Source organism: Equus przewalskii, chromosome 6, assembly GCF_037783145.1.
Source record: "Equus przewalskii isolate Varuska chromosome 6, EquPr2, whole genome shotgun sequence".
NCBI lineage: Eukaryota > Metazoa > Chordata > Mammalia > Perissodactyla > Equidae > Equus > Equus przewalskii.
Window position 1 is genome coordinate 57,956,776 of NC_091836.1, and position 15,482 is coordinate 57,972,257.

At 40.7% G+C, this 15,482-nt stretch overlaps 1 protein-coding gene across 3 annotated transcripts in view; it reads left to right on the forward strand.

The window, feature by feature from the left end:
- The first annotated feature begins 544 nt into the window (after positions 1 to 544).
- CTSC (cathepsin C) overlaps positions 545 to 15,482 on the forward strand; it is a 38,311-nt gene continuing 23,373 nt past the window's right edge. The window contains exons 1-4 of one of the 3 annotated variants that reach the window (XM_008515323.2): positions 545 to 2,856; positions 4,616 to 4,761; positions 10,597 to 10,681; positions 12,349 to 14,768. In XM_008515323.2, the coding sequence (XP_008513545.2) occupies positions 2,385 to 2,856; positions 4,616 to 4,761; positions 10,597 to 10,681; positions 12,349 to 12,359 (714 nt within the window). In that variant the 5' untranslated portion in view covers positions 545 to 2,384 and the 3' untranslated portion in view covers positions 12,360 to 14,768. Of the gene's footprint in view, positions 2,857 to 4,615; positions 4,762 to 10,596; positions 10,682 to 12,348; positions 14,769 to 15,482 lie in introns of those variants that run through there. The other 2 variants (XM_070623939.1, XM_008515322.2) reach the window with 2 other exon arrangements.

Below are 15,482 nucleotides of genomic sequence, written 5' to 3' on the forward strand. Positions count from 1 at the left end.
AAAGAAGTGGGGTGTACAGAGTGGTTATATACCATCTTGGAACAAAGAGCATACATCGTATATGATAGGAATGTCCCTTTTATAATTGTCATGAGATTGCTTTGCTGGCACAGCAAATCAGTGGTCTCAAGGTGAGCACAGCAGGTTGGCAATTAATCCTTAGTTTCTAGTAAGAGATGCTTATCCTTAAGGAAACGCCAATATGAGGGAAGATACATCCCTATCTTTAAGGGCATCATTCTTGTCGTTGGGACATTGTAAATATTTAAAGCAGATGTACAATGCATGCTCAACAGGCCAGGTCAGGCACTTTAGAAAAACAAGGTCAGGTCAAATTAGTTTGTAACCAAATGGCTTCCTCATATACTCCAATATATCCTATTGCTTTTCATTTACTTATCAATTGTGATTCTATAGTTTTACATAGAATTGCAGAGAACAGGTATCTGAACGTCTCATTCTGTTTTTCAGTACATTCATACATGAGCATTTTAGACAATGGAATTTAGGTCTTTTTATTTGGAATTTATTTAAAATATTTTTTTTGTTCTTTTTTACATTTGGTATTTTTCTTTTTTATTAAGTGTGTAAGTAGCTTATACATGAATTTCAGTTCAGAATAGCAAAAGGTTTCTATAAAATATTTGTTATAAAAATAAAACTGGGTCTGGTCAGTTTGACAATCACTAATTAATTTTTCCTTCTGCTAATGGAGAGAGGTCTAGTGTTTTATTTTGAGAAAGAATACTTTGGGAATTATTGGATTAGTAGCAATAAACTAAATTGAAAATGAAGTTACCTGAGGTTTATTCCTGAATCTTACTAATTGGCAATGTGACATGCACTAAATTACTATTATCTTAGGATCTCCATTTCCCAATATTGAAATGAATCTATTAGACTAAGAGGTCTCCAAGATCCCTTTCTACTTATTCATTGAGTAAAGACTGTTTCAAACTTCCTTCACAGTTAAGTGTGCTACTTTGATCACAACCAACCATTAAGGAAATTTCCAACTTGACTGTTCAACTCTTCAATATTGATGACCTAGTAAAAGTTTTAATGTTTTAACAACCAATGACATGCTTTCCCAGAAACTTAGGAAGGCAATGTTACTCCATCAGTGTCTCTCAACAGTAATTAGACGATGTCAGCAGTTAATTTTAAGCAAAGGGCTGTAAAACCTAGAAGTAGGGTGTTGGCCCCACCCTTGCCTTTGTCTTTTCTGCCTACATTAGAGAGCATTTTCACTTCTGAGCTTTCAAGGGCAGCTACTCTTGCCAAATCAAAACTGGCTTTCAGGCCTGGAAACCAAAAGGTTATTAAGTGCATTTAACACCCCGGACACTTTCTGAGTGTTTTTAAGCCAGAATCTAGGGAGACAAAGGTGAATCATGTGAATTTGCTCCCTTTGAATGCTTGTAACCTGGTGGAAAATCTGGACATACAAATATTTATCATAACCAGTGAGATGAGTGCAAAACGCACGTGCCTTAGAGGGCAGGGGCACACAAAGGTCCGTCTTGTGCATCACTCGTCCCTAACGCTGGCACAAGGCCTGATACCTAACAGGCTTTGCAGGAAAGGAGCCCCAACTTCCAGCAACAGCCAGGAAGGTGAGAGGAGCTCTCACAGAAAAGGGTGATATTTAAACCGAGCGAGGAGGCACCTGGAAATAGTGCTACTAATAATTATTGGTGATCAGGCTAGTACCCAGGAACCTGCTCATTAGACCAGCTTTCTCACACCAGTTCTCTTCCTTATCCCGGGCAAGTTCATTCCTCTCTCTGGGCTTCTTGTTTTTCAGCCGTAAGAGGAGAAGGGTTTGGCAACCTAATCTCCAAGAGCTTTCGTGCGAGTCTGTGTGTGTGGTAACTAAATCCTATAAAGTTTGCAGGGGAAAAAAAAAACAACTAATACACAAAAACAGTACGTTTGTACTACAATTGAATTCTCCAGTGGATAATAGGCAAACAACATTAACAGGAAACCGGACAAAACGAAGCAAAAAAAAAAAAAAAAAAGGTAGTGAAAGTTTTGGAAAACGGAAGGAAGAGCAGTTCTCAAACAGCTGGGGTGGCTGGGGGTAGCAAGTACAATTTTTGAGGAGAAAAAACTGAGTTGGTGAGGACTAAGTGGGGAAGAAACGCAAGTAAAAGGAAACCCACTTGTTAGATCTCTCCCTCTCTGGGCTTTTTCTCACCTTCTGTTTCTCACCACCACCATGTCTGTCTCTCTCTCTCTCTCTGACCTTTGGCGGTACCACCCCCCCCCCCGCCCCCCAAATTTCTCTCTTTCTCTCCGTTACTTCTCCAGGAGCGAAGTCTGGGTCGCGTGCGGGCCCACTGTGGCTCTTTAATCCTATTTTGAGACGTCCCTTGGCAATGGAACCGGTCCCTGGGATCTCCCCAGGTTCAAGGTCGGGCCAAAGCCAGGTGAGGGGCAACGAGCACTCCCAGTCTCCACCTCCCCCCGCCCCCCAGCCCCGCAGCTCTCCAGCTCACCGGTTCCCCAGCCTGGAGGCGCCCGGACGCCCCGCCCCCCGAGACCCCGCCCCCGCCGCGCGGCGGGTTTCCGGCCCAGCTGGCTATTTCAGGGCGCGCGAGGTGCAGGTCGTCTTGCTCCCAGCCTGCCGCCCTCCGGTTCTGCTGCCTCTCCCACCTCCCCTCCGGGCCCCGGCCACCATGGGTCCCTGGTCCGGCTCGTTCCTCGCCGCCTTCCTGGTGCTCCTCTCCACCGTGGGCCCCGCGCGCTGCGACACACCTGCCAACTGCACCTACCCTGACCTGCTGGGCACCTGGGTCTTCCAGGTGGGCCGCAGCGGTTCCCAACGCGACGTCAACTGCTCCTTTGTGGGTAAGCCTCCGACGCCCCCCAGACCCGCTCCCTTCCCTCGCTAGCCCGGGACACCTTCCTTTCTGTCCCCGAGCCGTCCTCACCCCTAGCGGCCACCCCGAGCGCTCATGCAGGAGGTCAAGGCTAGTGGGAGGTCCGGACGTCTTGGCTGGACTTGGGTCCCCTTGGGGTGCCCTCGCGCACGCCAGGGCCGGGAAGTCCAAGTTCAGCTGCTGAGAACTTCTCATTTCACATTTTCTTGATTATTCCCGGGGCCTCAACATTTTTTTTCAATAACTTTTTCTTTCCTCCCCTTCATTTTTGTTTTTGTTTTTTGGTTTGTTTGGTTTGGAAGAGAGTTGAGACTGTGCAGTCTCTCCCATCTGCAGTTTTAATTGTGCCAGTGAAAAATGAGCTGAAAGATGCTCGAGAATACAGAAGGAAAAGTTTTCTCGTTTTGTTAGGTTATGGGAAAGAGCCGTTATGCCCAGCGATTTTGATTTGGACATGTGTTGATGCTACTAGTCCGAGAAAATTTCTGGTACCACTTTGCACTGTTTCATGTAGGCAAGGAGGCATATAAATTTTTTTTTTTTTTTTTAGTAACTCTTCAGCCAGTAATTACATTTGGAAATGCCCAGAGCCAACCACGATGCCTGGCTCATGGAAGGCTCTCAATAAGTATCTAATGTTTGAATACACTGGGATATTCCATGAATCCTCAGATAACATGTCTATACCAGGAACAAAGAATTTAGTGAAGGGAGAAGAAAAAACAGAGACTCTTGGGTCAGAAGAGGCACTCTTGTTCTGCCCAAACTCTTACCACTGTGTGGCTTGTGCAGAAGGAGTGAAGCCCTCAGCTGCAATTTCCTTGTCAGCAGAACAAAGATTGCCAGGTCATCTGTTACTAAACAGACCTTTTTAACTGTCTGACTCCAGATGATTGTGTGGTGTCTGGGAATCCTGGGCATTATTACCATTTTTCTTTTAAAAGTTGAACTGGGAGGTCCAAAGCAGAAGGGAGGTTGGGATTTGCACTGTTCTGTCACATGCAATCTCCTATTTGAGAGTATTAATCTGAAAGGTGGAAAAACTATCCAAAGTGTGGAAACCTCCACATGAACGAACACAGCAGAACCCTTTTCAGGCAGCCTCTGCTTGTAGACCATACCTTTGACCTTAACCTAATAATTAAAGACACTCACAGATCTGATGCCCCCATCTTCTGAAGTTTAAAAGGTTAGTTCCTATCTGCACAAATTAGCTTTATAGGATAGAAACTTCGAGTTTGCCAAATACTTAGGAAGGATTCCGATTCTGAGTTTCTGAACTGTAGAGCAATTGAGGAGAAAGATACGCCGTTTCTACTCTGAAGAGATCATTTCCTTTGTCCTTATCATCTGATAGCAGGTCTTTTTATATTTTTAGATTTCCACTTTTTGACTACCATTTTGTCTTCCCATTTCCGCCTGTCATTTTTAGCATCCCCTCTCTCTCCTTCAGTGTTTGGATGCTCAGGGAAGGTAGGAGCTGTACTTTTTGGGGTCTCTCTGCCTGCTGTGTTTTGAGTCCTCACTTCACAGGCTTGCCTGAGACCCCTCTGGGACTCTACGGCCGGAGGCAACACACTGGAGACTAGTATCTTCATAAGGCAGATTGGCCCAAATTGAGTAGCATGAACGGCAACAGCTTACAAAGAATGGAAATTATGAAGGAGATTTTTGCTCCCATTGAAGTCCAAATAATTTTCCTTTCTTGTGCGTTTTCTTTTCTCTAGGACCACCAGAAAAAAAAGTAGTGGTGCACCTTGAGAAGTTGGATACAGCGTATGATGACTTAGGCAATTCTGGCCATTTCACCATCGTTTACAATCAAGGCTTTGAGATTGTGTTGAATGACTACAAGTGGTTTGCCTTTTTTAAGGTTAGTTTTGTTGGAAAATGCATTCGTATTTTCCATGATTTGATATCTGAAACCTCTTCTAATCAGGAGACCCTTGTAATTTAATTTTTGATTAAGAAGATAACCAGAATTGACACCATTTTTTTCCAAGAGAAATTAGAGGGTGTAATTTTGTCACTTTATTTGAAATGATTTCAAGGGGTTTTAAAAAAAAATAAAACCTGATCTATATTTGAATATGTACAATCCATCCATATTTAAATTTACATTTTGGTAAGTATGACTAAATGCTTAATTTATTTTCCTTATCACCACACCTCTATTTCTCAATATTGCCTTAGTCCCTTGGCTTTGTACTGAATCTGCAGGAAAGATAGGGATATTATAAATGTTTTTTTCTTGGAGTCATTATGTTATCCTTCTTATCATTGCTTGTTGGCTCTGAGAAATTAACCTAAATGACTCAGTGAAGTAATGTACTAAATATATTAAAGTGAATAAGCTATTTAAACTAAGATAAAGAGAGCGAGCTTCGGAGTTACTCCTTGGGCTAATTAAAGTAAAAGGGAGCCCAGCCAGCCCAGCGTGTTTTCTTCTCTCACTAGTAAAGAACTGCTTTCCATTCTTACACACTAGTCCCCACTTATCCACAGGGGATATGTTCCAAGACTGAAACCGTGCCTGAAACCGAGGTAGTACTGAATGCTATACTGTTTTTTTTTCCTATACATGCATACCTATGATAACATTTAATTTATAAATTACGCACAGTAAGAGATTAACAACAATAGTAATAAACTAGAATAATTATAACAATATACTGTAATAAAAGTAACCGTTGATCCTAGCAACCTCAGCATACAATTTTTTTTCTTTCCTTGTTAAGTCACAGACTTTCAGCTGTTCACTTAAAGGAAGCTTCTCTTTTCAGCTTCTCTTTGGCGTATCAGAATTTGCCAACATCGCTACTCTTGCTCTTGGGGGTCATTATTAAGTAAAATAAGGGTTACATGAACCCAAGCACTGCGATACCACGACAGTAGATCTGATAACCGAGATGGCTTCTAAGTGACTAAGGAGTGAGTAGCGTATATACAGTATGGATGTGCTGGACAAAGGGTGGTTCACAACCCAGGCAGAATGGAGCAAGATGGCACCAATTTCATCACACTACGCAGAACTGCAGGCAATTTAAAACTTATGAATTATTTCTGCAATTTTCCATTTAATATTTTTGCGCCGAGGTTGACCATGGGTAACTGAAACCGCGGAAAGTGAAACCGCAGATAAGGGGCGACTGCTGTGTTCTAACATATTGCTTCCAATTGCAGACACGCTGCAGGGTAAAATAGTTGAGCACGGATTGCAGTCCATGCCAGATAGCCTTCTGAAGTTGGAATTTTTCCTGTTAGCAGAGTATTAAATGGTTTAAGTAAATTGAATCCACAAGCCTGAGACGAGCTGTTTCTTATTATAAATAGAGTATAAATAGAGACAGGCTTCTTCGTGGGATAGGGTTTACAACCTGGGAACATCTGGTAAGAATTGACCAATTATAGGGATTCGTGGGAAAGTGGGGAGTGAGCCTAAGATGATGAAAGACAAAGCGCTAACAAAAGCCTAACTTCTAAATTATTGTGATTTCTCTCATGGGTTGTGGTTTAATCACCAGGATATGGTGTTACATCTGAGCCAACCATATTTCTTACAATAATAACTCCCAATGACTTTTTTTCACTATCAGGACCCCTCTTTAATATGAAAAAAGAAGAGACAGAGGAAAAAGTTGTCTCCACTCACCTGGATGGGCTGGTCTCATGTTCACCTGGTGGGAACTGGTCTGTTCATGCTGGTTTTTGAGGGCCAGCAGTCCATTTGATTAATTGAAGCCCATGCTTGACCAGTTATTAAGCATTTTTAATATCATCCCTAGATACTCTGTACTTTTTAAAAACATCATAACAATGTCTATATGAATTTTTAAAATTGTAGTGCATGTGTGGTAAATGTAATTCAATCTGAATATAGTTTTTGGTCTGCATATTTATGAGCCTAAGGCTTTGCACACCTCTTACAGGTACTCTGCAAAACCTTTCAAATTTATTTGCCTTCAAGTTGAGAAACAATTATTTATGGAATTGATGCACAAGAAAAGAGAGATTCAACGCAATTGTTACTAGGTACCCTCCTCCTCCCCCTCCCGTGTCCTCACTCCTCCCTCTTTCTCCTCCTTCCCATCATCTTCCCCTCCTGCCCCTTCCCCTTTCTTGCTTGACGTATAATAGGCACTTAGTCCATATTTGTTAAAAAGAAAAAAAAAAAAAAGAAAATGAATCCATGAAGTGGAATTCGGTTGAGAAATAGGAGTTGAACAAATTATTTAATTGCAAGATGAGGAGTAGTATATAAATAGATGAGTGAATAGTTTTACCCATTTGGCTTAGAAAACTCTTTAGTCTTCTGTAAAATTGGAGAAACTGGTGGGGAAACTTATAAAGTCACCATTTAATTACCAGAGCCATAATCTGAAATAGACAAAGGCAATTTCTCTCCACTAATATTTTTTCATCAGTTTGCTCTCAGCGTAATAGGAGTCCAGATCTAGTGGGGACAGAGCTGGTGGCTGAAGGAGGAATTGGAACACTTCCTTGTACTTCTTCTTGACTCACAGTGTAACCAGATTTGGTATTTTTCCATAGCCTCAGAACATTAATTGCAGCTCAATAGAAACCCCCTCTTTAGTACCAATAGGGTTTCAAGTGTTCTCGACCATAAGTGAGAAGAGTCAATATATGTGCTGGTGGGGGGCAGAACCCTACCTAATTGTATGCTTCGGGGTGGCATTCTCTCATTAGGGATAAAAACAGGAAGAGTGCTCTGCTGCTGCTCCTGATTTCAGTGTATTTTTTTTTAAAGTGCCCATTTGACCTGAACCATTATCAAGGCCATTTTTCCTTTTCTCCTGAAAAATCAACCACTCTGATTGGTCAGTAGTTAGCTCTTGTGATAAGGATCATAATTTCAATAAAAGCAGAGTAGAATTACGTAAGATACTTGGTTTTAAACTGTCTCTTAATATAATCAAGTATTTCCAGATGAACATATTTTACAGAGTGATAAAACACCATGTTCTTTCAGCAAATCCAAATGAAAGAGTAATGGGGAGCAGAGTTTTAGAAAATGTAAGAAAAATGATAGAGTGCAGTTGACTTTAGATAATAGGAAAGTCAGGCACTTTGGGTGACACATGTTAACACAAAGAGCTAGATTTTCCTGCAAGCATCAGGGTGTTCCCTGCAGTGCTGCTGGGGGAGCCATGCTGGGTGTGTAACTCAAAAAACAAAGCTATTTAGTGAATAAAGTGCATGAGACTTTTTCCTACTGGCTTAGAAAGTGTCTTTCAGATGAAAATTAATTAATTAACTAATTAATTTTTTTGTGAGAAAGATTGGCCCTGAGCTAACATCTGTTGCCAATCTTCCTTTTTGCTTGAGGAAGATTGTTGCTGAGCTAACATCTATGTCAGTCTTCCTCTGTTTTATGCGGGACGCTGCCACAGCATGCCTTGATGAGCCGTGCTAGGTCTGTGACTCGGATCCAAACCTGTGAACCCTGGGCTGCGGAAGTGGAGTGTGTGAACTTAACCACTACGCCACTGGGCCAGCTGTTTGATTTGTTTTTAAAAATGAAGAATTCTTAAAATTTAAGCATTTACTATTCAAGTTTAGTATCTTGCATAAACTACAACATAGTCCACTGAACCTACCACCATTACGGAAGTGTTTTGCCCTGTATACATCTGCTGTTGTTATTCTATAAATCAGTCAGCTTTCCAGATCTCTCCCTTGACTTATACCAGACCCTACCGCTTATTTCCTTTTGCACTCTTCAGATACTCTTTCATTGGATTGTTTCTTATTGTTCCAGCTAGTTTGTTGAGTAGGTGGTACTTGCCTGGTGTTCTGTTAGGCTCCTATCCCACCTTCAGCTCCCCCAGAGCCTCCTGCAGCACCACTGAGCAGACAGCTTCCACATCATTCTCCCCGCACTCCAACTTTGAAGCAATTGTGATACCACTCCTGTTGTAAGGAACTTGCTTTATTCAATTCTCCATATTCAGGCCTCACTCGGAAGATGACCATTTTACATGATTTGAGGTTCCTAAGCTTTTTTTTCCCTTAGTTTTTTTTTTTTTTAAAGATTTTATTTTTTCCTTTTTCTCCCCAAAGCCCCCCGGTACATAGTTGTGTATTCTTCGTTGTGGATTCTTCTAGTTGTGGCATGTGGGACGCTGCCTCAGCGTGGTCTGACGAGCAGTGCCATGTCCGCGCCCAGGATTCGAACCAACGAAACACTGGGCCGCCTGCAGCGGAGCGCGCGAACTTAACCACTCGGCCACGGGGCCAGCCCCCCCTTAGTTTTTTTTTTACTCCTTGAGAAATTGGGAGTGGAGTGGGCATAATCTATCTTTTTTGCATGTGATTTCAACATAGATGAAAGCTTGGAAGGAAATAACTCTTGACACAAAGTTTTTGTGTAGTTTGAGTTGGGTGGGAATCACTAGGTATATGTTCTTAAAAGGTACATTTTTTCTACTCAACTTCCTGCAGACATTCAGTTATCTGAACACTTTATGGGGGTTACAAACTCAAATGCATTTAGGGCCTACCCAAGCAGATACCCTTAAGCATTTGAAACAAACCTTATATAAAACATTAAGGAGTAATTAGAACTATGGCACAATGGAAACTTTCCTAGAGGCATTCACCTGCAATTTTCTTTTAAAACAATGGTGGTCAAAATAAAATGTGCAATACTATCTGCAGGCTGCTTTCTAAGACTATCAGATTTTAATAACGTTTACCATTTGGTGATAATTGGCACACTCCAACAAATTTGGACCCCTTTATAAGTACCTGCAGATTAAAAGCAACCAACCTCTTATAGGAAAACACAATGTAATAAAACAAAGGATGTTGAATTCTGCCTGACTTTATGTGATGGGTGGTAAGAGATTATTTCGTCGTCTTTAGGCTTTTATGTGCTTTGTTCCTTTTTTATGATGAACCTGTATAAAGCTGCTCTGTACTCCATCCTCTGTTTGCCTAGAGGAAGGAAGTCGTGAAACAAACTAAGCTCCAGGAATGCCTTCAAGTTGAACAGGCTGCTGTTTCTCATTTCACTTTCTCTGAGGCCGTAAAAGGGAGCATTAGAGAAGGAACTCAGATTTTATGTTGAAGATTAAGCCACTCAAGGGCTGAAGAAAGTGCATAGACGGGAAACTAGACTCATTATGGCTGAAAATTTGGTGCTAGTCAATCTTCATTGATTTCTAATTGAGTTTTTTTGGAGGGTCCACCAGTCTTAGTAGAACTGTAAGGTAAAAAATACTGTTATGGGTGTTTCTAAAACAGGTTGCTATTCAAAGTAAGAACAGTATGTTGGGAAATTCATACCAGAGGATTTATTTACCCATTTTACGTGCTAGGGACTTGTAAATTTCATGCTTGTCACAATAGCCAGAAATGTCAATCATGTATTTCTACCATAAACGATGTGGGAATCTTGTACCATGTTTTCCACCATGCCTTCTGGGTTCATTTCTAAGATAGAACAATTAGCTTCTAGAATACTTGTTATTGGGGTAGATTTACTTGTTTTAGTATAGATTCAATACACCAAGATCAGGATTTTGTCCTTTTTTTTGACAACTTGGGGTTTACTTTTAAGAGTGTTTCAGTTTGGGGAAAGAATCAGAAGTTAATGCATGCCTAATTATTTCATTTTCTTTTATGATAATGCTTAATCTCAACATTTAATGACTCAGTTTACCATTGTAAACTAAACTCTTCATAGGATGTCACTGATTTTGTCAGTCAGTTGTTCATGCAACTGGGAACTGTGGGGATATATGATTTGCCACATCTGAGGAACAAACTGGGTGAGCACCATTGAATACTTTTAATTTTCTTGTTAGAGGCAAGCTTCTCTCCTCCCTAGAGGCTTATGCGAATTAATGTTTTTCATCAGGGAGAGAGGGAGATGGAGACTGGAGATGTTACGGGTTTTTTTTTTTATAGATTTCTTGCTTGGGCCTGCTTATTTGCTACTTCTTACCTGCCTGCACTATTTTATGTGAGTGGTTTTCACTTTAGTGTCTGCTGTTTACACACTTCAGATTAGCTCTGCCAAGTACGATGCTCATAACATAAGTAGACATGAACCCCAAAAGGTAAAGACCCAGTTAAGAACCAGTTGGCTTAAGTTCCATTCACGTCCTGGAAGTAGCCGTGCTGCCTCAGGTTGCTTATTCTTTTCCTCAAAAGACTTAAGAGGAAACCAGGTGAGGCCATAGCAGTTTAGATCTGTCTTCCAGTAGAGAAGGTGGCTCTTCCGGAGAAACTCATAGACCTGTCACGCATCCCTGTGAGCCATCGCCCATCTTTTTTAAACTGGCTCCTTCTCAGAACATAGATTATTGAGTGGGAAGAAGAGGATCTCTTTCACTCTTTATAGTCTCCTCACACTTTCAAAATAGATGTTTAAATCAGTACTCTCACCGGATTGATAGATTTAGATGTCTAAAATGTTGGTGGAAAAATGAGTGGTTAGCAAGAAAACTTGATAGGGACTTACCCTTCCTTGCATTTTAACATAACATTTTTACCCTGTTCCCTTCCTCCTTTACTTAGCTCTTAAGTATAGAAGTGTGATATGAAAAGGGGAACTTGGGCAAGTGTTGAGAGCGCCAAAGCCTTATCCTCTATCAGCGTTTTCCACACTGTTTAATGGGCCAACAGTAGCCCACACCATCTGCCCGGTAGGAATTGCTCATCAGTTGTGTCTCTTCTCTTGTTAAGCTTTAAAGGTTGTTCCAGGCAGCCACTAATAACAGGTCAAAGTGAAAATTAGGAACTAATAGGCTGTTCTGAATTCTCTGCTGATAGTTGAATAAGTGTAGATTGTGTTAAATAGTTTCCTTTATTTCAGAACTTCTCAGAATCTTTAGTATATTGTAGAGTGGTAGCACAGGAGGAAGATAGAATAAGAAACTTTCCAAAAATAAGTTCATCACTTTTTCCTCACAAAAAATAAGGTATTCTCAGAATGCAGTTTACAAAATTCTGTCTTAAAATTCTCACTCTTCCTCCTAATTAGGGAGACACCTCTACCAGTAAAGAAAATAAACCCTAGTATTTGCTCTGGAAGTGAGATAAATAGCCTTGTACCTGGAAATATGGATCAAAGCAGCATTAAGCTTACATTTAGAATTTGTACATGTTAATGTATCTAGGTTGTGAGATTAGCCTATTTCTTAAGCACGTTTCAAAATTGTGTTAGGTTTATGCAGTGGCGGTTCATTTCAAATGTATCTGCATGTGCTTCTTGAGCATGTCGGCTGTAAGTGCAATATGTGTGGCTTAAGCATTCTGCTTTAGAGAATGGCAGCTTTTTGTGAATGTCTTAAATAGCGTTAAAAAAAAATACCAGCATTTCAAATACTAGTACTGGTATTTTTTTACTTAAAAGAAATTAATATGATGAAAGATTTTTAAGAGACAGCATGATCCTTGTTGGCTTGTAACTCTAGTTTTTATTGTCTTTTAGTTATTAAATAGAGTACCCATTGAGGCGCTCTCTTAAAACCACAGCCAAAAACAGACTTTGGGGCTGAGGCAGAGCAGCATGCAGCAGTGGACCCACCTCTAACAGCTAGCAGAGGCTTCTGGCAGCTACAGACCCTTCTGGAGTCTTTGTGTGCATGTAAAATGCAGAGGAGTCCTGGTGACCTACCTCCAAGGCAGCTGCCCTCTGGAACATTTCCTTGGAAAGCAGCAATCACCATTTTGGAATGTGAACAGCCAGAGACTGCGCAGGAAAAAGACAAGCAAACTTGGAAGTCTTAGGTGGCTTCACCATTTAGCCTTTGAATAAAAGAAACAATATGCAACACAAGCTTTTTTCTCTTTGGAATACCCTTATATTGAAGTGATTTTTCCAAACTGGTTAGGATTTCAATTTTGTGTTTTATTTGTTGATAGTGCACATTTTATTCACTGTTAAATTATTTTCCTGAGTGCCTTCTCTTTCTCTGATTACTTGCAGGGGCCCCAGCACCCATTATAAGGAGAAAATAGTCTCAGGATGTCTCAGGATGCACAGATTATGTTATGGGTGGGAAGATAGTCCTGTGGAAGATGTGTTTAAAGGAGGGGAGAAAAAGAGGCTTTCTGAGAGAAGCCACTGCTGAAGTTGTCTTTGTAGATTGTAGGTCTGCCGTCCCCCTGGCCAGAAAGATGATTAATACCTTTTTTTTGGTTTTTTGATTAGGTGCCAGCCTTGTGCTGAGAACTTAACATGCTTTACCTTGCAAAAGTCCTATCAAGTAGATATTACCAGCATCACTTTATGGATAGGAAAAATAAGTCTCCTACAGTGCTTAAGCTCACACAGCTTCTAATCGTAAAATGATAAAGGCTGGTGTTTCAAACCTAAGGACTTCCCTGGGGCTAAAGAATGAAAGAAAGCCGTTTCACAAAGAAGTAGTGGTACTTGGAGTCACATTGGGATAGATTTTCTGGTGATTCCCAGTCTGTAAACATCACAGATGTTAGTTTAATGGAATAGGATACATACTGCATTGGCTCCTGTTGAAATTTGAGGAGGAGAATTGGCTTGAAGCTTAGGTTTCCTTACCGAAAGCGGCTACTCACTTTCTTAAGCGAGGGTCCTTTCATTCAAGACAAAAATTTTCCTGCTCCTTCTGTTTGTAGTCCCCAAAATTGGAAGGAGAGCTTTATCAACTGCAAAGTACAAATTAAGTGCCCTTGCCAAGCTGACTTCTCTTAATTACACTATTGTTCACACTGATTGCCGTCCTTTAGTTCTTTCCTGCTAAACAATGGACTAGTTTCCTCCTCAGTCACTTAGAGCTGATTAATATCAGCCTTGGTAAACCAAAAATGTGAGGCTACACCTAATCCAGATTGTCTGCAGGACTTTTCTCCTGCATCCCTGCTTGAGGAAGCTTTCTCTAGATAGCAGGTGGCCATCGTTACTTTATTGGTTCAGATAACGTTTTATACCGTCTTAGGGGCGCTGATCTGCTATTCTGGAAAGGTTTTATCTTAATAAAGGTGAACTAACAGTGCAGCCAACTACTTCTACCTGGATACTTTTCTTCCATCCTACCTCTGGATCTCATACTTCTTCATCACTCAGGACCTGGATGCCACCTCTGTGAAACGCTCCCCAACTCACCGTTAGTAGGAGAAGGGCCGTTATTTTGGTTTCCGTGGTCCTTTCCAGAGAGCTGTGCTGTGCATACTAACTGTTGTAATGGAATGATTTGATAGCATGTCTCCATTTTCTTTCAGACTGAAAATCTGTGTATCTCCTTGCGTATGCTCAGCACCTAATGCACATAGAACTTTACAGGTGCTTGGTAAATTAACCACACTTCTGTTGTCTTTTCAAAGACTTTCAAAAGTAATACCAGTTTACAAAGAGTTAATTCTCTAGGGTTCTAGAAGCACAAATCAGGAACGGTACTATTTATTTTTGGTTCTCTGCTGTAAAAAATATCAGGTTACCTGCCTCCAGAGTTCTAAAAAGAGTTGTGTATTTTCAAACAGCTTTTCAGGATGTAAATACTCACAAAGCAACAGATGTATATAGGAATAGATTTAAAATGGAATTTAAAATCACCTTTACTGACGGTTGTTGGTTGTTTTTTTGTTTTGTTTTGTTTTTTTTTTACTGTTTCTCTGAGTAACTTTGTATCTAAATGTTTGTTTTGATTGTGGAAGAAAAGACGTGGTGGGTACAAATTACAGATGTATGCGTGAGAAGGCCCCGTGATATAATAGTGCTTAGCATTCTCTGTTGTAATTGCGTGTCTGTCCTTTCCTCTTGTCCTTAAACTCCATAGGGCAGGGGTCAGCTCTGTATTATTGACCATTTTATTCCTTATGTATAACATAATACATGATAAATAATAGGCCTTCAATAAATATTTGTAAAAGAAAGAATGAATAATATATCATTGCATTTTCCTTTGTTTTGTTTGATATTTTTCTGGAAGTATTGTTACCTTTGTGTCCTTGGAGGCTGCGGTGAACCCTTAGGCCATATTTGTTGAAAGACTTCATGTAAGACAGATGAGACTTTTAAATTCTGTTCTGTTTATTTATTTGTTTTAATTTTTGTGTGAGACTCTGAAGGCCAAGAGAGGGCTCAAAGTTAAGAACAGTGAAGTTCTAACTTTCAGAATTACTAAAAACTAAATTAGCTGTGGGGAAGTAGGGACCCTGGCAGTCGTCAAGTTCGCTGAGTCCTGGGGAGTTAGTGACTGGGGCCAGCCTGGAGAGCTGCAGGCTTTGCCCCACCTCTGTTCAGCACAGTGAGAAGCCCCAGCTGAAGGTGAGGTTAGATGAACGCTAAGATTTCTTCCAACCTCACAGTTTAAGAGCCTATGAGTGAGTAATGGGCCAAGGGACTTGGACTACTATGCTGAGTGGTAAATTGCTGTTTTCTTAACTAGTTCTGGAACATATATTTTGATTTAAACAGAATGTCTTTTATGACGCTCCATGTTCACAGGTAAATCTAGCTGCCAATTCTTTCAGTAAAATGCTGTAAGTTATTTGGTTGCAAGCACTAGAACAATCTCCTGGCATTTCACAACTCGTTAAAATTTAGCTTTTTCAATAAACGGTTAAGTCTAGTTACTAGGCAGAAAA